The 23,448-nt window shown below is 38.2% G+C and overlaps 1 protein-coding gene across 2 annotated transcripts in view; it reads right to left on the minus strand.

The window, feature by feature from the left end:
- Window positions 1-16,357: 16,357 nt before the first annotated feature.
- Window positions 16,358-23,448, minus strand: part of LOC150079866 (neuropeptide S receptor-like) — a 38,626-nt gene continuing 31,535 nt past the window's right edge. The window contains exons 3-4 of one of the 2 annotated variants that reach the window (XM_090382509.1): window positions 22,347-22,580; window positions 16,358-17,061 (exon numbers count right to left, since the gene is read on the minus strand). In XM_090382509.1, the coding sequence (XP_090238635.1) occupies window positions 16,378-17,061; window positions 22,347-22,580 (918 nt within the window). In that variant the 3' untranslated portion in view covers window positions 16,358-16,377. The remainder of the gene's footprint in view (window positions 17,062-22,346; window positions 22,581-23,448) is intronic. The other variant, XM_090382510.1, reaches the window with a different exon arrangement.

Raw genomic sequence — 23,448 nt, forward strand, 5'->3', positions numbered from 1 at the left:
ATGATAAACATCTTCCTTCAGGGATTTGTGAAAGATATTATATTACCCATAATACATTATTTGCATAAGTACTAATATATTACAGATAATATAACGTCTAGTTCAGGTTACTAGGTAACGACATCCTTGTTGAGGTTGCTAGGTAACGATCTATGACAAAATATTTTCATTTGTTGCCTTCTGGATATCAGGGTAAGCAAACTGCTGCTTTTTCCGGGGTGCTTGGGAGATCTCCCCTTTGATGCTATGAAAGTGACCTTCTGGCAAGTGAAAGTACATCGCATCAAACTGCGGCCCTTCGATCTACCACAAGAAAAATCACATTTAAAGAAAGTTGTCTAGTGTCAACAACTTGGTTGCGGAATAATATAAACGGAGGCCAGTGGCACAACTCTGGGGACTTCCATCTGTCAAGAACAGACATCGAATTCGGCTGGATTTTGCGAAAAGTTGTTGTAATTCTGAGAATTGAAATACGTTGGTGACGGATGCCCCTGCCAAAAGGTCACGAAAAACATTTCAGAAGTTTTCCACTCACTAGATTCTCTCGCCTGTCAAGATTCTGTGATTTACGTATACAGTAAGTGGAAAGAGGACCATGAATTGATTTCTTCTTGGCTCTTTCTTGTTCATTTAACTCCACATCCTGTCCACAGAACCAGTTTTGGTTAAATTTCTAATTTCTTGCGCTTGAATTGTAATGAAGCATTAACCGAGACATCAATATAAATAATATTTAAACAGGAAGAAGGATCAGATCCTGGAAGTGGTGATTTTGTCTTTAAATTTTAAGGCAGGCGTTACCTCGTAGATGGAAGGATAATTAGCTAAACCTTGAACATAATGAAGTCTAATTAGTGGAGTAATGATACAGAGTAGTTCTAAAGTAGGGATACTTAGCGAAATACACCTGGATAGTTTCTGGAAGTAAAGGAGGGGACGCTTAATGAAGTCCCCTTGATCAATAATGGCGTATGGCTATTACTGGTAGAGTTTAAGGATAACCAAATCTCTTAAGCTGATAAAGAAGACAATTCGGAGGCTATAGAGAATCCTGATCCAGTCATAATTAATATAAATGGGAGAAAACTCACAAAAGGTTCGTGGGGAGGGGGTTATTTGAAATTTAATTGCAAAGTAAGAAATGTCTTAATTGAGTTAAGCAAGGGAGATTTACGCAATATGCTTGGACTCTTTGTCAGATTCCTCGTAGACTTGTAAGATCATAACATCCGTCTGTTGTTGTGTCCAAATACAGCCTTATGCACTCATTGGCAAAAATATCAGACACCTTTATCCAATGGCAGGACCAAAGTTTGCCGAATTACAGCCCGTGCATGTGGTGGCATCAATCCCACTAGTTGGCTCAAGGAATCTAGTTCTAGATTTTCCCATTCTTCGATCAGTATATTTGTCAGCTGCTGTATTGTGGTCGGTTGAGAACTGAGAAGCCAAACTGCCCTCTTCAATATATCAGAGATATTCTCGATTGGATTCAGATCTGGAGAATTAGGCGACCACAGTTGAAATCTTGGGAATGTCCCGCGAACCTTTCAGATAAAATGTGTGCACGTTGGATAGGTGCATTGTCGTCTTAAAAGAATCCATCGCAATGATCCGGGTAAAAATGAAAATTTAATAATAATATTATCATTATTATTAAAATCTGCTTTATTACCTTATTGGTTCGCCCCCCTGAACAGCCTGTATGAAGGGATCCTGGAAGGTGAGGGTTTCATCTCAGATAAGACTCAAGCCAGAGTGGGACGAGACTCTTTGTATCCGTTTCCCATTCAGATGACCTGGATATCATTCCTCGTTCATCGCTTTGTGATTGACATGTGGGCACATTTGGACTGATTAAATTCTAATCCAGTTCGTCCCTAGGTAGTCAGCTAGACGCTTGATTTGTGTCGCTGTATGTTGAGGGTCCTTCGAAGATACAAAGAGGTTCGAATCACGAGCACATGAGCTAAAGTTAGAGTATAATGCTAGGAAGGGTTCCAACAAGAGGGTAGACGATAATACCCCACCTTTAGATACACCTCTTCTAATATGAATAGTTGTCCTGCAGGTTCTATTAGAAATAACAAGCCGTCTCGGTTGAAGTAGACTTTCTGGTATTGAGACTATGGAGTCAGGTACTTTGAAGTATTTTTTCAAGATAAGAGCAGTAATTGATATATTGTTAACTGGGATTTATTGACTAGAACTTGTTGTATCTTGAAAGAGTATCAAGGAGGTTTGAAGTCATGGATCGTTGCTATAGAACTGCATGGAAGTGATGAGGGTGGTGGGCAAAACAGCGTTTGACTATTGCTGAGTGTATCAATTTTTCAAAGATCTTCATCATAAGGGAACAGCCAATGGAAATGGAACGAAAATCCTTGGGTAAGTCGGGGTGTCTAATTTTGGATAAGGGCTTCACATTACAGGTTCTCCACAAAGATGGGACGATACCAGTTTTAAGGATGCCTTGAAAGATTTGTAATACAAGGTCTACTATATATACGGAACTAATTTTAACTGCAAATGAGGGCAAGCCATCAGGTCTTATTGCAGCTTTGTTAAGAAGGCTGTTAATTAATTTGGTCAACTTCTCCTTTGTGATGCCAATATAGCCCTCCTCGACATGTTTTCTAAGATCTCATTAGGAAGAAATGGTGTTATGTGAGGATTGTCCTGTTGGTTAAAATTTGAAATGGACGGAAAATAATTTTCCCTCCACGTCAAAATGGTGGTTGAGAATTCTCCGATGGCTTTTCATCCCCAAGATTATGTACTCGTGTTGTGCTCTTCTTTTAAGTCTGAGAAAAATGGCTCTTTCTCTTGTATTTTTCAAGGTCTGTTGTGGCTCCAGACTTCCTATATGACTTCTGTTTCTTCATGAAGGCTTTTTTGATATTTGGGTTGAACTAACGCTGTGATCTGCTGGCAATCTTAACTTCTTTGGATGCCACACAACTATGGCAATATGTCTTAGTTGGTCTGCAAGAGACTGCGTTTCCGCCTCAATCGTCCTCCAGGAAAGAGGTCCCCAGTTATAACTTGAGAAGTGATGAATAAAAATTTCAGAATTGAGGAATTTAATAGAGAACATCAGCTAAAAGGACGAGAGAACTTCCTGATTCTCAATTTGCGTAGTATCCTTGGGAAGAACAGATAATAAACAGGTGATCAACGAGTTGTCAGAGGAGAAAGTAAATTGATACCGCTGGAAGATTGTGAAAAAGCAGATCTAAAGCTTGATTATCTCTTGTTGGTGGTGATGTTTGAAGCCTCTTGAGGTGCTCTCGTAGGTAGCACAGTTGGTGGAATCACCATCCTCCTCACACCGGGTGGAAACGACCTGAGTTCGAGTCCCATCGAAGCTGAGAGGAATTTTTATGGGCCTTTTCACAACATGGCTGAGTTAGTCGGTCTCAGGCGAGAGAAGCATGGTTTTTTTTCCTCCAGCAAACAGAAAATGGCTTCAAATCCATCTGACTGACTCATTGCCGCTTTAGTTGTACGCCAGTGCTCAGCGACAAACAGTTGGACACCACCACCCCTCTTATTGACCATTGGGTTCCCCATAATCTTATAGGAAGTAGTTTGTAATAGTATATCAAGTAGCCCCTCCTCCTTCAGCCAAGTCTCAAGCGAGGCAAATATGTCGAATTCCTTAAGAAAGAAAAGAGTCCGGAGTGAATGTAGTTTATTAGACAGACTGCACACATTCTGTAAAAATATAGTGCATTTGGGCAGAGTTCTTATCTGGGCATGGGTTGCAGATTAACTGCTTTGCAGACTGTTGATCGGTGGTCCTCCTGGTTTCTTGTTGGCCCCGCCTAGCACAAGGGTTTTACTAGGGTACCTGGGGAGGTCAGCAATTCAAATCTAAGACTGTGCCTGAAACTATCAGGGCATGTGACTATGAATGATGTGTAGGTTTTGTATTTTGTTTTCAATGCCCTGACATCAACGGTTGTCCCATACACCGTTTCAAAAAGGGCCATTTCTAAGGCCCTTTGATTAAGTCTGATACAAAATCTATTATTTTCTTTGTACCGCAGTTATGTTGTAAACTTCTAGTCTCTTAACTTGAGCACTGCGACTCGTGTTCGGTCTATATTCGGGGTTTCTACTTCTGGATGGGGCTCTCTGGGTTGTGATCAGTGTTGTAAGATTGTCATTTGAAGATTGCTGTTTCCAAGAGCACTGACGCACAGTGGTATTTCATGATTGACATATTTTGCAACGGCCGAAGTAATCATTACCTCTTGCTCGAAGACAGGCAAGGGATTGGTTCGTGGTTTTCACTGACGAAGTGTGGACCCTCAGCCAACCCAATCGGTTCTGTGGGGCAGGGAGAGTGAGACAGTATAAGTTCCATGAACGTAGGCTGGCTAGAAGGTGTTCCAATTTCGTTGATGAAATGCTCATGGTCATGCAGGTGGGTGGGTCTAGCAGTCGTGTGTTGTTTCCATCTGTTGTGCTAGTAGGTGATAAGTTTCATCCAGGCTGTCAACTGGGTGTTCTTTATCGAAGCTTTTGCCAGAAGAAATGTTCTCGTTAGTTATCGAGTTGGCTTCCTCTTGTGCCTTTTCAATTGGTCCTATTTGGTCATAAATGATATTTGAAGACATGGGGTTCTTTTCTGCTGGTCATCATTTTCCCCAGAAAGTTGGGTGCTGCCATTTTTTTCTTCGTTGCTTCCCTATCTTTTTAATATCCACAGTTAGACAGGATTTACAGAAAGACCTACAGCAGGAAATGCACGTAACGTGGATTTCCGCTACCTTATGCAAATTACGTAGATCGGTAGCTCCTCCTGGACTAATTTACCTTGCATTCTCTACGATGTATCGATTTTAGATCTGGGTATAGAAACGCTGTTTGTGAAAGAGCTTATTCTGATGACCTACATTCGCAAGAGTAAGCGCAGTTCAAGGGATTAAAAATTGCCTCAAGGTGGATAGGGAGGTCTGAGCACCTCAGACTTTGCATTCTCTTGTTTGAACTTCTTCTGCGCTTGTCTAGACGAACTTGAATTCGACTTTTTGTTTCACAAGACTACATGGAGGTTATTCGTTATGCGAAATGTTTACCACTTTTGCATATGCAGTTCTTGTAGAGGATTTTAGCGGTAGTAATTGTAACTTTTTGGGAGGTGGTGTAGATAAACGATTTATATAGAGAGTATCACCAGATGTTTTATTGGATAAAATAACATATTTGGCCATTTCATATGTGCTTTAAGAAGATCATCTATCTTCCTCATTGTCAAAGATCTACAGCAATTTGTAGAAGGATGTTGTATTAAGATTTTAATATTTGCAGATGACGTGGAACTTTACACATGGATCAACAGTTAAGCTGTTGGAGATAATCTTTAAGCTGCCCTCAACTTTTTAGCTAATTGGGTTGCTTTAAAGGGTCTGGAGGTAAATCCTAGGACATGCAGCTCAATATCCTTTGCAGGTTCGAGAAGATCTATGATTTTAGTAAACCAATACCACAAAGTTTTGCAAATTGAGTCCACGACTGTGGACTCAAATTGCAAAATGTGTCTAATTTTTTGTCCAGACCTGCAGATAGTCTGAGACTTCTCAGACTATCTGCAGGTCTTCTTGGCTTGAAGTAGAAATGGCTATTATGAATCCTTTCAGATTGGCCCTTAAAATACCCACATGCGCATTCTCAAAGGGTGAGTACGATTATGGCCAACAAATTATTGAATTTTTTGATTTATTTAAAATGATTTTAGGATTCAAATTTAATAACGCCATTTTGGAATGAGCCAAAGTATGTTCGAACTGGGGCAAATGCGAATATTTTATGATCACTCAATTTGTAAGAAAACTTTGAAACTTTTAAGTTTTTCAAAGTTGTTCGAAAGTGGTCGAATACCCTGGGGCGACTTTATCAGATGTTGATCAATCCTTGTAATAAACCACTGGGGACGAGCGTTATTATGCAAATTTCTAATTTCTCAAATAAGCACTCTAAGGTGTGGATGCATCCCACTTCGTTAACGCCATCACGTGCTTGCTTCACCCAATCAGCACGTTAAATTACTTCCAGGATTAGTAAAGAACCCTTTCCTCTGGAGAAAAACGAAATTTTCTGTTTCTTACAAAATATTTGTGAATAAAATTTCCTGCTGGATTTTATTAACGGTCTTTAAGTTGTCCGATTACTTTTTGAGAGGATGGTGTAGATAAACAGACCATTTATATATAGAGCATCACCAAATGTTTTATTGGATAAAGTAACATATAACTTCCCATTTCATGTATTCGTATGGGCATTTTTCGCAATGTGGCTGAGTTAGTCGGTCTCCAGCTAGGATAGCATGGTTTTTTTCTCTCAGAGACTCGGGTTTTTCATCCAGCAAAGAGAAAATTGACCACAGAACACACGATGTTCTGTGGGTCCTAGTTGCTGATGCTCTTAAAAGGACATTTATAAGGGTTGTAAAAGAATCACCAAAAAGGTCACATTACAGTTCTCGCGGAATAATGATCAACAGCTGCACCCCTCTTCAGTTTTTGATAAGGGTACCGAGAAGAGATCCTTGAACTTTATGTGCGACTTTTTAGAGGTGCTGTTGGCCCAGATTTTCTTTTCATGCACGACAACGCCACTGCACATGGAGCTCCAGTAGCGGAGGAATATCTTGAAACTGAAGATATCCAATGACTGCCCTGGCCAGCACGATCACTAGACATAAATCCGATCGAAGATGTGTGGAGGCCCTTGGGAATGGCATTGCATGCTAACAGCTAACTATACGACCACTTGGTGAGCTACAGTCTGTGCTGGTGGAAGAATGGGATTTGTTGCCACAGAATTTTATTGACACCCTTGTATCGAGTTCACTGCTTCATATTTGAAGAATTAGGTGACCAGCTTAGATATTGGAAATCTTGGGGTATTCTGGAATCATTCAGGTACAGTTTTTCACGGAGGATAGTTGCGTTATAATTTTTAAAAGAATCCATCGCAATCCAAGTAGAAATGAAACACTTCAGGGTGAAGTTGGACAGTTACTACAGAGAGATTCATTGGAAGTAACACGACATTCTAATGGTATGAGCGAAACCAACTCGTGCCAACAGAACATATCCAACACCATGATACCACTCCCAATCACTTCAGAATGGACACGAATCTAGATTCATGGTTACATGAGGTTCCCTCCACACTTTCACTCTAACATTGGTGCAAAAAAAGTGTAAATCGAGACTCATTAGACCATGTGATCTTTTTCCACTGTTCCACAGTCCAAGTTGGCACTGGTGGCACCACTCCACTCAAATCTTTAGATTTGAGTGGAGTGGTGCCACCTATAAAATCCCAGATTTTTAACCAGCCACATAGTTCTATTGGAAGTGGTTCTTTCTTTGCCTGAACTGGGTTTGTTCAGCCATTTTCTGCACACTAGATCTATTATGATGCGTTTGGTTGGTTGCTGGATAAAAAACCCGAGTTTCTGGGAGTAAAAACCATACTACCCTCACCTGAGATCGACTAACTCACCCACGTTGTGCAAAGGCCCATAAAATTTCCTCAAGCCATCGACAGAACTCGAACTCGGGTCTTTTCCACCCCGTGTGGGGAGGACCACGATCCTACTGTATTGTCCACTTGGGCGCTACCCACGAGGGTGCTAAATGTGCTCCAACAAAAGCCCATTTCAGAAAAATCCAAAGATAGCCTATCTTCTGTATGACCTGATCATCAATGAAGTTCCAGAAGAGCTTACATCCATCTGATAGAAAAGAACTTGTGATCATACCACAGATTTGCATATTGCATAATTATTTATCTGTTGACGCCAAAGATTTCTAATTTTTTGGAAAGTGAGTGTATTTATTTTAGTTTTGGTGGCACCGTCTATTGGATATATTATGTTCTTCTTTTTTTGTAGGTGTCAGCATGTTTTGAAAGTGGTGTTTGTTGCTGGGCATAAAGATGGATTATACCTTTATTAACTAGCATGGAGGATAATTAATTGGTAACACTGTTGTTTATGAATAAAATTAAAATTACTTTCTTCAAGCAACGCTATAACCGCGTTCAACTAATTATATTAATTACAGCGATGAGTGATGAGATTGCCAAACATTATTTCCTGAATCTAAAAATAGCTCATGTTTTATTTAAAATTGATAAATAAAAAAAAGCATCTCCAAGGATGATATATTTAAATATTTCTGAATTCAGGTGCAGTAGAACTGTACACTGATGAGCCAAAATATTAAGACCACACTGCCAATAATGGCATCTACAAGTGACGTCACCCGTCGGCGTACCATATATAGTGACGGTACTATAGTGCCTTTCAGTTGGTCGGTACGAAGCTGTGCAATGGGGGAAGTAAAGGGCCTGATGGAGTTCATGAGAATGTTTTGAGGCGCTAAGAAAGCAAGGATTGTTCAAGGAACAACCGACAATGGTGCAAGGAACTTTAATGGGCTTTTTTCCACTCGGTGGCTGAGTTAGTCGGTCTCAAACGTCTAGCCAAACAGGCAACTCGATCAGAGGCCACACACAATTTACAGACTGTTGGACCGAGTTTCCAGGAGAAAAAACCATGTTAGTATTTCTTGAGAGTAGGAGTCCTAGTTATTTGCCAACAAATCAAGCCCCATATTAAGCAACCACCATCCTTTCCACACCGGGTAGAAAAGGCCTGGGTCTTTTTCACAAAGTGGCTGAGTTAGTAGGTCTCAGGCGAGGATAGCATGGTTTTTTCGTCGAGCAAAACAGAAAATCGACCTTAGAACAGACAATATACAAGGAGCAACCTAAGTATGCCACATACGAAGATATAAGTCAGTATGTTGCATCAGATATTTGGAATCATCAAACCAGCACACACGCTTCCTGTCTTCCAGTGTCCAACCAGAGTTGTTGAAACCACAGCATTCGCTGTCGAAGATGCGATGAGGAAAGAGTGTCTCTTGGGTCGTCTTCTGTGGAACCTTATACGTCTGACTGTGCGGGGCATCAACATCTGGGATATTCTTCTTGCATTCCCCTTATTGTATTGCGATGTCAACTGCCACACAGTAATCTGCTGTTGAATCCATTAACGCGCTGCACCCTTTGATTCGTTCGATACCATTCTTTGTACACCTTAACCACAGTGAGCCATGAGTACCGACAAGAAGTGCAGTTTCCGATATGGGAGCACCCTACACAGGAACTCCCACAATCATTCCCCGTTCAATCATTTTTAATCTGTAGAGGTCCAGTCTTCTCTTCTCAATGAACAGAAGAAGGACAAGAATTATTTATCATATTATATATCATGTGTACTCTACACCAACTGTGGAAAGAAATTTAGCCAACATGTATCAGAAACCCTGTTGCACCCTTTCGACACCTCTTTGGGTCCATGCCATGGCGAATCCAAGCTGTTTTATGAGCTAAACGGAGACTTACTCCCAATCAAGTTGTACCTAATAAATTTGCACTTGGTGTACGTGTTCGTGTACAGATTAACGCAATGTCATCTGTCTTTAGGAGGAGCTCCTCATAAAGACAGATGACATTTTTAAGAGATAATAACTCCTGGTTGTAACCCGGATATAAAAGTGACCATTCTTCTGGGAGTTTTAAACCCGGGATCATAAATACTCATTATCCATGATAGGAGCTTTGCCTTCCAGCGCTAATCATATGGTCTTTTGTTCAACTAATCGTTGATCTTGGCTGTTGACAAGCATGAATACCTGAATCCATCAAGTAGCTGACGTGGCCAATCTTTTAATGCCTTCCAAATGATAGTAAAATCTAAAAGCCAATTTTTCAATGACTGACATGCTCATTAACGGAACCATTGACCACAAAAAGATGGCAGCTGAGACATAAATTAATGGACAGATTTCTTCACTCAAATAAATTAGTTGTCAAACCCGGGACATTGAGAACTAATTGTAGTCAGACATCTGTCTAGATATTAATATCCTAGTCCGGATAGATATGACAACCAAACCTCTCATCAAAAATGATATCCTTGAAGATTTCGTGGTACGTACTCCTTGGATACAATAGAAGTCATTAAGATAATTTAGTGTACTTTGTTACAACAACAAAACCACTGGAAGCACTTTTGATTTTCTTAAGAAGATTTTTCTTCTTTCTCAAGAACTCGGCTCTCATCTAGATCCAGCGTTTCTAAATAATCGTTTGTCAAAATAATTGCCGTTTGATGGTCGCACGTGAGCTCCACTACTCTGTATTACTTAAGAAAGTTTGAAAAATGTGGAGATCTTAGTAACGAGTCTTTTTCATGGAACTTCAGCAACTAATGGCAAAGAGAGAATGGTGGATGGTCATTACAAATTGCGATAACACACGAAAGGGCTTTTAGTGAAGAATCTATTGATGCCGGATTAAACTTGGAGTGCGTTTCCATCATGTATTATTAAAAAAAAATAAACAGGTATAAGAGAGAAGATTTAAGGAGAAATGGTTGGTTGTTGATCAGTTTTAGGCGCATCAACAACTTGGAGTATATTACCCCATATGAGAGTATAATTTTTCTAAATTGGGTGTGTTTTGTGGTCGATTTGCCCTCGTTGTCCCCCCCCCCAACACAAGGAGAAAAACAACTGGGTTCTAGTCCCATCGATGACGTCAGGAACTTTTATGGGCATTCCACAACGTGGCCGAGTTAATCGATCTCAGGAGAAGGTACCACTTTTTTTCTCGCAGAAACTGGGATTTTTCTTCCAGCAAACAGAAAATATGGGCAGTCTCAACAAGAATACCATCAATGTCCAGCCCACTCAATCCATTCAAGGCTCCAAACACCTCAATCAGATCATGAGTTCGATAACGTCAGGAATTTAAATGGGCCTTTTTCACAACGTGGCTGAGTTAGTCGGTCTTAGGCGAGGGTAGCATGGTTTTTTCTCCCGGAAACTCGGATTTTCTGTTCATTAAATACCAAATCGACCACAAAACAGGCACAATTTACAGACAGTATACACGGAGCAATATGGCCTTAGTTACTGATGCTCCTAAAAATCCTATTACAGACACCTGACGCCTCACAGCTTTAGTGGAGATTTTGTAATCTGAATGGGGATGAGTTGTGGAGAGAGAGAGAGAGAGAAAGAGAGAGAGGGATCTAAAATTGGTGGAGGTGTTGACAAGGAAATTTGAAGCTGTCGTGAAATTCGGTTTCAGCACACGTTGTTAGTTTTCATATAAATAAAAGTAATTTGTAAATACGCAGGTGTTTCCATTTTTATGGTAGGGCAGTGTATATATCACGTAAAATGAAGATTTTAAAAAACAATCCTTGGGTACTTCTTGCGGTTTTGTTACTCGTAGTTTCTCTGAAGAGGGCCCCACGGTATAGGGGGTGCAGCGAGAAGTAATCAACAAGAGAATATGTTCTTTTTCATATTTACATATACACTCCCCTGCCAAAAATATTTGTTCACATATTTATTATAAGGCAATGTATATGTCAGCAAATAAAATGAAGATTTTAAAGAACAAACCTTGGGTACTTTTGCTACCAGTAGTTCTGAAGAGGGCCGGCCTCACGGTGTAGGGGTGATGGGGATGCAGCGAGAAGTAATCAACAACGGATTATGTTCTTTCTCAGGACTTCCAAGTGTCCTAAAAATATCTTTTGATGGCTGGAGCACCATTAAGAGAAATTTCTTTACAAAAATCTGAAGTCGGAACAAAGGAACGCACTGAATTGTAAATATTCATCCGCAAATCTAATAAAGATGAGAGAACTACTTTAATGCTCCACTCGAGACAGGAAGTAGTTTTTAAGGCGCTGTCATTTACGTCATTCTGAACATCTTCAAACGGTTCCGACTGATTATCATTAAAGAAGGCACCTTCTTAGTTCAAAAACAGTTTTCTTAATTTTTTTTCGAGGCATTTTCTTCGCGAGGAATTAGAACGCTAGAAAAAAACTTAAGGGCCCCTTTAAAAGTAAAAATTGTTTCCACTTTAAAAGCACTTCACTTTTGTAGGAGCCAAAGACACAACAATTTTTTCTCCTTCAAAAACACCCCCACGGTGAAGAAACTAGATGAAGAGTACCCATATTTGGCTAACACCTCGGGCTAAGATCCCTTTATTTTATTTTATGTATACACCTACTGGCCAAAAAATTAGAAACGTTTATTTAATATCTAGTAGGACCACCTTTGACCTCAATTGCAGCCGCTATAGACAGTACATGCGGCTGTAATTTGACTCAAAGGTGGCCCAAAGGTTGAGTCAATGGTCATCTATAGCTAGATGCCAACAGGCTCTATTAGGTGCCTGTGGGCATCTAGCTACAGATGACTATTCTACCATCAGGATCAGCTGAGGTGGGTAGATGCCCACAGGCACCTAGTGGAGCCTGTTGGCATCTAGCTATAGATGACCATTGACTCAACCTTTGGGCCACCTTTGAGTCCAATTATAGCCGCATATACTGTCTATAGTGGCTGTAATTGAAGTGCGAGTGATCTTTCCAACATATCCCAGTAATCAACATCAGCCATTTTCAATCCACTACAGGATAAAGGCCTCTCCAGTAACTTTCCAGTTCCTTCTGTTTTGTGCAATGGACATCCATTTACTACCAACGAACTCTTGAATTCCATCTGGCCACTCCGTCGTTGTCTTCCAGGTTTTCTTCAGTCATAATGTCTTCGAGCTATGTGTCCTGCCCAAGTCCATTTCAGTTCTTCAGTTTTTATAAGACTTGCTTATGTTATGTTGTCGAGTTGCCTTTTGCTGGACGAAAAACAATGCTACCCGAGACCGACTAACTCGGCCACGTTGTGAAAAAGACCCATAAAAATTCCTCACAGCATCAACGAAACTCGAACTCAAGTGTTTTCCACCAGAGGACGGCGATTCAATCAACTGTGCTACTCACGAGGACTTCAGATCAACTAAGAACTCCTGGAAAGCCTACAGAATTATCTGATACCACCGAACTTAGATCATACCATTCTACACCTTATTAAGAGTTTCTAATTCTTTGGCTAGTAAGTGTATAAATAACCAAAGCTTTATTTATGTACTCACTGGAGGGTTACTTTCCACGATGGTTGTAATTTCCATTAAAAATTCGAAATTCCTGCGAGTGAAAATCCCCACGTGGCCTTCCAGATGAACAATGGTGATGTGGTTAATGCAATATTCATCGACAACCCTTAATTACTGCTTGTTCGTTCTCTCCGCACACGTGTTCTGTCCGTAATTGCGATTTATCGAACTGACGCCGGCGGCGATGCGTGCTCTATGTTAATAGCCCAACACCTGTCTCTTCCAATCAATGATTGGTAGGAGAAGGGCACCATAATTCCAATTCTTCCTCTTCGACCTTTGACTCCACCCAAAATGAAAATCGATGCTTTCTCTCATTCCCTCCACCTAATAATCGATAATCTCTCGCCGGATGTGACGTCCCGAACGTCACTTCCTGTTGGTGTCTGGTGCATCGGAACGCTGTCCTTCAAAGGAGGCTGCGTAATTTCTTCTTGGCAATGAACCATCACCAGCTGGATGCTATCCCACGATTTTCTTTACGTTTGCATTCCACTGGAAGATGCTGAAAAGATGTTGGAGATGGATTGCTGATCATCAACTTCTCGTTATATTGGGACCATCGAGGGCCCTTTTTTCGTTTTAAACATTTGCGCTGACAGATTTATGGAAACGCCATCGAGGCGTTTATCCTTTTAATTTTGTTTGTTTTTCAACTCCCAAACTTTGTTTTCCATTACTGGAATTCTTCACGTGTTCTCTCAAGTTCAGTTTATATTTTGTTTTTCGAAAAACAAAAATCATTAATAGGGAGAAATACTTTTTAAATGATTTATTGTTTATCTTCTTTGAAGTACTTTCCAGTTGTGCCTTTGCAGCGCCCCCATTGGCGATTTCCAGCATCTTAAACAGCAGAGGAAGTTCTTAGAAGATACTAGATTTAATTGCTGGGTTGTGTTCTTCTGAATGTCTGTTAAGTCTTCAATTTTTTTCCTTTGAAGTGGATTTTAATTTTCGGTAACAGAAAAAGGTTTTAAGGTGCTAGATCGGGTTCATAAGGCGGGTGTTCCAAAGTTGTGATTTTTTTTTTTTTTTTTTTTTTTTTTAAGATGGCTTTTAATTTTCGGGAACAAAAGTGGCACGGTGCCAGATCTGAAGAATAAGGCGGGTGCTCCAATGGTGTGACTTTGTTTGGTGGATTTTAAGGTGAATTTTAAAATGGATTTGTTAGGTTGATTTTAATTTTCGGGAACAGAGAAAAAAGGCCACACGGCGCCAGATCTGAAGAATAAGATGGGTGCTCCAATGTTCTGATTTTGTTTGGTGGATTTGTTAGATGGACCTTAAGGTGGATTTGTTAGGTGGATTTTAATTTTCGGGAACAGAAAAAAAGTCTCATGGCATCAGACCTGCAGAATGACCTGCAGTGCCTAATGGTGCGATTTTGTTTGGTGGATTTTACAGTGGATTTGTTAGGTGGATTTTACAGTATATTTGTTAGGTGGATTTTAAGGTGAATTTGTTAGGTGGATTTTACTTTTCCGGAACAGAAAAAAAAAAGTCACACGTTGCCAGATCTGGTGATTAAGATAGGTGCTCAAAAGTTGCGATTTTGTTTGGTGGATTTTAAGGTGAATTTGTTAGGTGGATTTTAAGGTGAATTTGTTTTAAGGGGATTTGATAGGGGGATTTTAATTTTCGAGCAGAGAAAGAAAACGTCGCACGGTGCCAGATCTGAAGAATAAGGCGGGTGCTCCAATGGTGTGATTTTGTTTGGTGGATTTGTTTGATGGATTTGTTAGGTGGATTTTAAGGTGAATTTGATAGGTGGATTTTAATTTTCGGGAACAGAAAAAAAAGTCGCACGGCGCCAGATCTGAAGAATAAGGCTGGTGCTCCAATGTTGTGATTTTGTTTGGTGGATTTTAAGGTCGATTTGTTTGATGGATTTTAAGGTGATGATTTGTTAGTTGGATTTGATAGGCGGATTTTAATTTTCGGGAACAGAAAAAAAAGTCGCACGGTGCCAGATCTGAATAATAAGGCTGGCTCCAATGTTGTGATTTTGTTTGGTGGATTTTAAGGTGGATTTGTTTGATGGATTTTAAGGTGGATTTGTTTGATGGATTTTAAGGTGGATTTGTCAGATGGATTTTAATTTTCGAGAACAGAAAAAAAAGTCGCATGGCTCGAAATCTGAAGAATAAGGCTGGTGCTCCAATGTTGTGATTTTGTTTGGTGGATTTTAAAGTGGATTTGATAAACGGATTTTAATTTTCATGGACAGAAAAAAGTCTCATGGCGCCAGATCTGAAAAATAAGGCGGGTGCTTCAATGTTGTATTTTTTGGTGGATTTTAATTTTGTGGATTTAATTTGATGGATTTAAATCCACCAAATAAAATCGCAATGTTGTGATTTCATTTGGTGGATTTTAAGGTGGTTTGTCAGATGGATTTTAAACTACGGGAACAAAAAAAGTTGACTGCGCCAAAACTGGTGAATAAGGCGGGTACTCAAATGTTGTGATCTTGAAAACTCTCTCACTTCAACAGAGGAATGACACGACGAAAAACTATTTGTCAAAATTGTTCTTACTGTTTCTTTTTCAATGCGTAACTCTTCTGTCTTTTGTCAATGAGTAATTTTTTCAACATTCTCGTCTGTCGTTGAAGTTGGCGGTATTCTTGTCTTCGTGGACATCTTCCTGTCCCTCTGTAAACCGTTTGTGCCATTCGTACACACATGGATGACTTATGTTTCAGAATATGCGAGTAAATACGGTAAACACCTGTTTCAGGTTTATCTACCAGTAATAAGCAGAACCATCGATCTATAATGCATCAGATCATCACAAAACAACTTTACTATTATTTAAGATATACATCTGAACACCAGACAGTTATTTACTAATAGGGTCGGGTCAGTCTATGGAACGTGAGACACCCCCTGAGACCTCATTAGAGAACTTTTGTATTCACAGTTACTGTTTGCTCATACGAGGCTTTATTAATTATTTTATTTTTAGCCGGTGTAATGGTGTACAATAACATTTATCTGGTTGCTAGGCAACGCATCCGGAACGATGTGAGAAGAAACTGACATTACACGATACTTAACTTTAAAAGTATTCACTCTGTAAAGGCATTTAAGGTATTGAGGTGTCAGTGTCTGAACACAAAAAAGGATGGCGCCTCCCTCGACTGGCTAACTCAGCCACGGTGTGAAATAACGCCTTCTGTGAGGAAAGAATTCCCATACTTTTCAAGGGGTACTGTATTTAAAAACTTAAAGAAACGAATTCGAAGTTTAAACATTTTAATGACGTGAATATGGCATGAAAAAGAACAGCAGCGAATCCGGACTAAACTTGAGCAGTTTGGTAGTGGTAACGGTGTCTGAACCGGGGACTCTTGCCATTCCTTAGTTGGGGAGAGTCCATTTCTATGTCGGTCCTGTCCACAGTATGTTGGCTAATTGTGCAACTGTAGTACGTGTCTCCCGATTCCAGTCGTCCGTTACAAGATTCGGTCCCCACGCAGCTGTTCATGTCCTTCTTCTTGTAGACGATCTCAATGAAACCCTTCCTCACCCGGACATTGAAGTAACCGTAGAAGATGGGATTGAGAGCGCTGTTGAGAAGGGCCAGCGTTTCTGCGCCAACGATGATGCTCTTGGGGACTTTAATGGTGTAGTCGCTGTAGATGCGGATGTTGTGCACGATGAAATAAGGAGTCCAACACACGATGAAGCTGGCTATGATGCACACCGTCAGTTTCAAGGTTTTGATCTTCGCTCTGGGGATGTTGGACGCCGCGTTAATCGAACGCCTCAAGCGAACAGCGTTCGTTTTGTTCGAGCATTCTTTTCCCGCTGCCCATACGGCCCGTAGGACGTTGACGTAGCAGTAGGTGATGCATCCGGCGGGAATGATGAGGATGTAACTTGTCAGCCAAATGAAATACAATTTTCTCTGCCACATCGCGGAATAACCTTTACTCAGGCATTCGTATCGGATTCTTCCGGTTACGGTGACCCCGCTTTCGACCTGAAATTTAAAAAACAATTTTTAAAAAATGCAGCGTTATTTGTCGTTTGCTCCAATTTCAAATTTACATTGTTCAAAATATTCGCCAATTTTAAGAATTCGGATTTTTCTAAATCTGTGAATTCGTATAGAAAATTTTGTTCAAATCTCAAATAACATCAACACATTCCATTGTTTAAATACTCTTTTTTTTTTTTTTTTTTTTTTAGTATCGTTTAAAACATAATTTATCGATTTCAATGTTTAAATGGTTTCAATTTTTTCAATTTTCAAAATTTATTTTCAACAATGCAATAAGTATACAAAGTCTGTCGAGTTTGTTAACACATTTTATTGTTAAAAATAATTTGTTTCATCAATCGATTCCACGTTAAATAATTTGTCAATTTCATTAACACATTCGATTGTTTGATTTCATCGTCATTTCATTGTTTAATAATTCTTCAGTGTATTTCATTGTTTAAACAATCTTTCAAATTTGTTAACACATTCCATTGTTCAATTTCTTCAACATTCCATTGTTCAATTTCATCAGCATTCCATTGTTCAGTTTCATCAACATCCAATTGTTTAATTAATTTGTCCATTTCACTGTTTTAATAATCTCTCAATTTTATTGACACATTGTATTGTTGAAAGTAATTTGTCTGTTTCATCAAGTGATTGCTCGTTAAATAATTTGTCAATTTCATTAACACATCCGATTGTTTGATTTCATTATTTCATTGTTTAAATAATCTATCGAATTTGTTTACATATTTCATTATTCAATTTCAACAACATTCAATTGTTCAATTTCATCAACATCCAATTGTTTAATTTCATCAACATCCAATTGTTTAGTTAATTTGTCCATTTCATTGTTTGAATAATCTCTCAATTTTATTGAAACGTTGCATTGTTGAAAATAATTTGTTTCATCAACCGACTGCATGTCAAATAATTCGCCAATTTCATTAACACATCCGATTGTTCGATTTCATTGTTTAATAATTCTTCACTTCTTTATTTAATTTCATTGTTTAAAAATATAATTAACGATTTCAGTGTTTAAATAATTTGTCAATTTTCTTAACACATTCCATTGTTCAATTTCACCAACATTTGAGTCTTCAGTTTCATCAACATTCCATTGTTTAATTAATTTTTCCATTTCATTATTTTAATCATCTCTCAATTTGATTTATGCATTGTATTGTTGAAAATAATTTATCTATTTTATCAACAGATTGCATAATTTATAAATTTCAACAACAATAATTTATCAATTTCATTCAAGCATTTCATTGTTCAGTTTCATTATCATTTCATTGATTAAATAATTTGTCAATTTTAATAATTTTTAAATAAATTTTTCATCAATTTTTAATTATTTTTTTAAATAAATTTTTATCAATTTTTAATAATTTATTTTTACCAATTTTATTGTTTATTTAAACAAAATCTGTCAAATTTATTAACGCATTGTATTGTTGAAAATAATGTCTGTTTGATCAACAGATTATATGTTTAAATAAATTTTGAATTTTATTAGACGATTTTATCGTTTTATTTTTTAAATAATTTTTCCATTTTTAGTTTTTTTTTGTTTAAAAATATAATTTACTATTTCATTCTTTAAGCTGTCAATTTTGTTAATGCATTCTATTGTTGATTTCGACAATAGCTTCCAACTTTTAATAATTTCTCAATTAATTAATTTAAAACTTTGTTGTTCGATTTGATTATTTGCCCATTTTAGTGTATTTTTGTTTAAAAATATAAGTTATTGGTGATTTCATTGTTTAAATAATTTGTCTCTTTCATCAATGGATTGCATTGCTAAAAATGTCTAAACCAACAATAAATTAACACTAATTTGTATATTTTTATCAACAGAATCGACTGCTTGAAGACAATTTCTCTATTTCGTAAACAGTAAAAGTCTATTGTTTAAAAATAATTTATCAAATTCATCAAGAGATTCCTGTCGTTTAAAAATAATTTTTTTAACAGATATTTATTTAAAGTATACCCAGTAAAATAAAATAAAATAAAATAAAATATTTCCAGAATTTTTTTCTATTTCATCATCAGCAAAATTCCATTATTTAAAAATTATTGATGCATTTCATTTACGGTATTTGGTCTATTTAATCGACAGATAATTGTTGAAAAATTACTGGTCTATTTCCTTAAAAAATTAATTGTTGGAAAATTATCGCTCTATTCATTAACAGCTAAGAGTTGAAAAATTATTGGTCTATTCATTAACAGATAATTGTTTAACAATTATTGGTATATTTAATCGACAGATAATTGTTGAAAAATTATTGGTCTATTTCCTTAAAAATAATTGTTGGAAAATTATCTCTCTATTCTTTAACAGATAATTTTTAACAATTATTCGTCTATTCATTAACAGATAATTGTTTAACAATTATTGGTCCATTTAATCGACAGATAATTGTTGAAAAATTATTGGTCTATTTCCTTAAAAAATAATTGTTGGAAAATTATCGGTCTATTCATTAACAGATAATTTTTTAACAATTATTCGTGTATTAGCAGATAATAGTTGAAAAATTATTGGTCTATTCATTAACAGATAATTGTTTAACAATTATTGGTCTATTTCATTAAGAAATAATTGTTGAAAAATTATCGGTCTATTCATTAACAGATAATTGTTTAACAATTATTGGCCTATTTAATCAACAGATAATTGTTGAAAAATTATTGGTCTATTTCCTTAAGAGATTTGCCATTAATTTATCGTTTTCATGGAAGAATTTTTTGAAGATAATATTTTTTGAAATTTAAATTAACTGCTAATTTTAAATATTAAAAATAAATTTTCTTATTATTATACATGTCATAAGTCATAAAAAGAGTTTAACAGAAAGCACGTTTGCACTCCATCTCTTGGATATTAAAATTCCAAAAACTTTGACGTCAAATACCACTGGGGATATAAAGAGAGTTGATAAAAGTTGCAAGATGAGACGCGTCACTTTTATTAAAATTACATTCCCTACATATTTTTAAAAATCCTCTTCATTTAATTAAAAAATAAATAAATAAAAATAAAAAAAAAACATTTTATACCTGGGGCAGGCACGCGACAAAGTTCAATATCTCCATACCACTCAGTATCTAAGGGAGATTAACATTATTTTCTAATTAACTGGATGACTAATTCATAATCTCTTAATCCATTCGTTTATGAAACGTAGACGTAAAAGTTTTCGCTAATCCGAAGACCGATTATCCGAATTCGGTCAATTTATGTCCGCGTTCGCGGTTTTTAGGAATCCAGCAATTCATTATGGAACGCGGCGAGAGGTAGAGTGGATGACTCGGAGAAGAACAGATATTTCACGCGCAAGAAACGGGGTCCTGATTCATTAGGATGTCTTACAAGAGCGAAAAGCGCTGCGGTTGAAAAATAGCCCACCATCCACACACTGAACGTTCTGTTTAAAAAAGCCTGTCACGAAGTGGCTCCCATTTCCGAGTAAATAATGGGCTATTTTGGCATACCGCGCGTGCTAGCGAGCAAAAGTGTGCAACGCTGGTGAAGGCCGGAAGAAGAACAAATTTTTCTGGCATACCACTTACTGTTCTGGTAGCTGGAAACTTTTTTTTTTCTTTAAGTTTCAGCGTATAATGGTGGTAAGCGCGGTATTTGTTTCTCAGCGGAAAGACAAGGATTTACAATACCAAACGACATTGTCGATGGACGAATACCGGACGAGATAACAATTAAAATTTAACGTCGTCTGCTTGAGAGGAAATGTCTGTTTCAATGATGCATACAAATCAAGAGCGGAATGAAATTATCTTTCCATCTGATCTTCCGCATTGGTAACAATAACAATGGAACGCACAACTGGGAGATTATCGGCGTTCTATTAAATTTCCTGGACTTGACCAAATATTGATGTTCGTTGGAGTGATGAGGAAACTGTCACTTCCGGATATGTGCTGTTATATGAAATGGTGGACATAAACCAGCTTTCAGATCAAAGGTCAGGTTGTCTCTTGAATAGATATAGCTTCTGGTGTTGATAAATACAATGGTGTAACGCATACACGCACTAATTTTCCTTTCTCTCTCTCTCTTTTCCACCTCTTTCAGCTCAGATAAATTTCTATTTAGATAAATCGAAGTACGAATGAAGTGAAGATTTAACAATGGGTTCCCTGCCGAGTTTGCGGGAGGGCAAACCATGCTACCCTCGCCTGAGACTAACTAACTCAGCCACGTTCCGAAAAAGGCCCATAAAAATTCCTCTCGTCATTGACTGGAATCGAACTCAGGTCTTTTTCACCCGGTACGATGAGGACAACGATTCTACCAATTGTGTAACCCTCGAGGGCTTGTCAGCTGGCAAATCGCCTCTTCTGATGTTCAGTTTGCAACCCACGCTATAGTTTTTATTGAAAGAAGTTAGTAGTAGGTTATTACCATGGATGGGTTTAAGTGTAGGTGAGTAAGCTTCCCTGGTGATTCTCCAGTGATCGGAATTGGAGTCTGAGTCCCCTATATGGAAAAGGAACCTACTTTCATTATATCTCTCTGAGGTTTCTGTATAAATGAGTTCCTCCTGGTTTCGCAACCGTCAACCAATTCATGCTCCTGGAAAATTATAGGATTCAAGTGAGTAGGTTGTTAAAAAATGGTAGATAATCTTATCTGGATTCAAGGCGCTACAACATAGACGGAGTCGAGCTAAAATAGGCACAAACTCACTTTCCAGCCTGTCTATGAGAAGGATCGGGATTTATTTTTTCTGAATTTCTACATTCCTCCTTTCTAAGTGGCCAAAAAATTCTCTCTTTGAATTAATCTTTGGAAAATGATGAAGCTGCCTAGAGACCATTAGGAGGGATCTCCTTCGAAGTAGTCTCCTTGACGTTGTATACACCAATTCAACACTTCTGCAACTTCTGGAAATGTTCCTGATGGCCTCCTTTTGGAAATGCCGATGGTCCCTTTGTAGCGTTTTGAAAAATCCTCAGGCGTTGCAAATCTGTAATCCTTCCAGGAGGCTTTACTTTGGGAAAAAAACGCTAAATCCGAGGATTGTGATAAATCAGACCGACTGGAGATAAACGGGTAAGTGACCCATGAGTTACTATGTCTAGATGAGTAGCCAAACATATTGCGACAAGTCTCAACTCGATAGGAAGTCGCAGTTTCAAGTTACAAAGTCAGCCCCCGATCGTATATATTCCGCCAAAATTAACGAATCAGGAAGGACAGAAAGAACAGAACCAAACCACTTTTGGTCACTACTCACCTGCAGAAACACGAACACCTGAGGGACAGCGAAGACGAACGCCAAACTCCACGATGCTGCGATCATCTTTTTGGCTTGCTTCACCCCACCTGTAGAACGCAATGGACTGCAGATGGCTTGATATCGGTCGTAACTCATCGTGGTCAGAATGAAGGTGGTGCTTGCCAGGGTCACCATCTGTCCGTAGACGATTGCCTTGCAAGCTGCAGCTCCAAGCACCCACTCGCCAAAGACCTGCGACAAGAAGTCAATAAACATATCAAAAAGGTCCAGATATCGAAAATTGCCTAAATTTTTCTCCCGGTCCAGAAGTCATAATTTAACCCAACCATTAAAGAATCCTTTAAGGGACCACCGATCAATCCACTGTTAAACCGCGATTGCTTTGTTAACAGCAATCAGGCTCTGGGACTTTTGCCAGCCCCTTGGTCATGTACATTAACTCCAAAGGGAGAAGTAAGGGGGAGTAGTGCATTTGACCAAGGGACTGGCAAAAGTTCTGGAAAGTGGTGCTGTTAATAAATGTAATTAAAATTATTGATTTATTTTTCATAAAATAATATTTTTACTTCACTCCCCCTTGACAACTTCTCATAGAGCGAGAGAAATATTCCACACCCACGACCAGGTGAAGACAGTCCAATTGGTGACAAATAAATGGACTGTCTAGTGAATCTTCATCAATCGCTGGAATCCTGTGAGGGTTAAGCAATTCACCTTGATAAAATCCACCATGTTCTCATACAATGAGATCTATTGCCTTCAGGGCCGGTTATAATTGCTTTCTCTGGCTTGCCCGATCCGTGAAACTCCTATCCCACGTTCTCTTGATTGATTTCTTTTTAATGTCAAGTCCAAATCATTTCTCTTCATCTTTCTTTTTCTTCGTCTCTCTTTCTATTTAGGGAAAAGCACATTCTAATAGCGTAGGACTCAACAAAAATTTATGTGGTTTATGAGAAAAGAATAAAAATTCTTTTGAACAAAGATTAATATGCAAATGTAATTAGCCAAAAGGCACAACAAAGTCACTGATGGATTAACGTCTGGAGGCGTATTTAGCAAAACACCTCAGGTTGCCGTGGAAACTACGTCTTTGGAA

This window comes from Mastigoproctus giganteus, chromosome 10 (genome assembly GCF_048544385.1).
Source record: "Mastigoproctus giganteus isolate SK-2022 chromosome 10, ASM4854438v1, whole genome shotgun sequence".
In the NCBI taxonomy this organism is placed as follows: Eukaryota; Metazoa; Arthropoda; class Arachnida; order Uropygi; family Thelyphonidae; genus Mastigoproctus; species Mastigoproctus giganteus.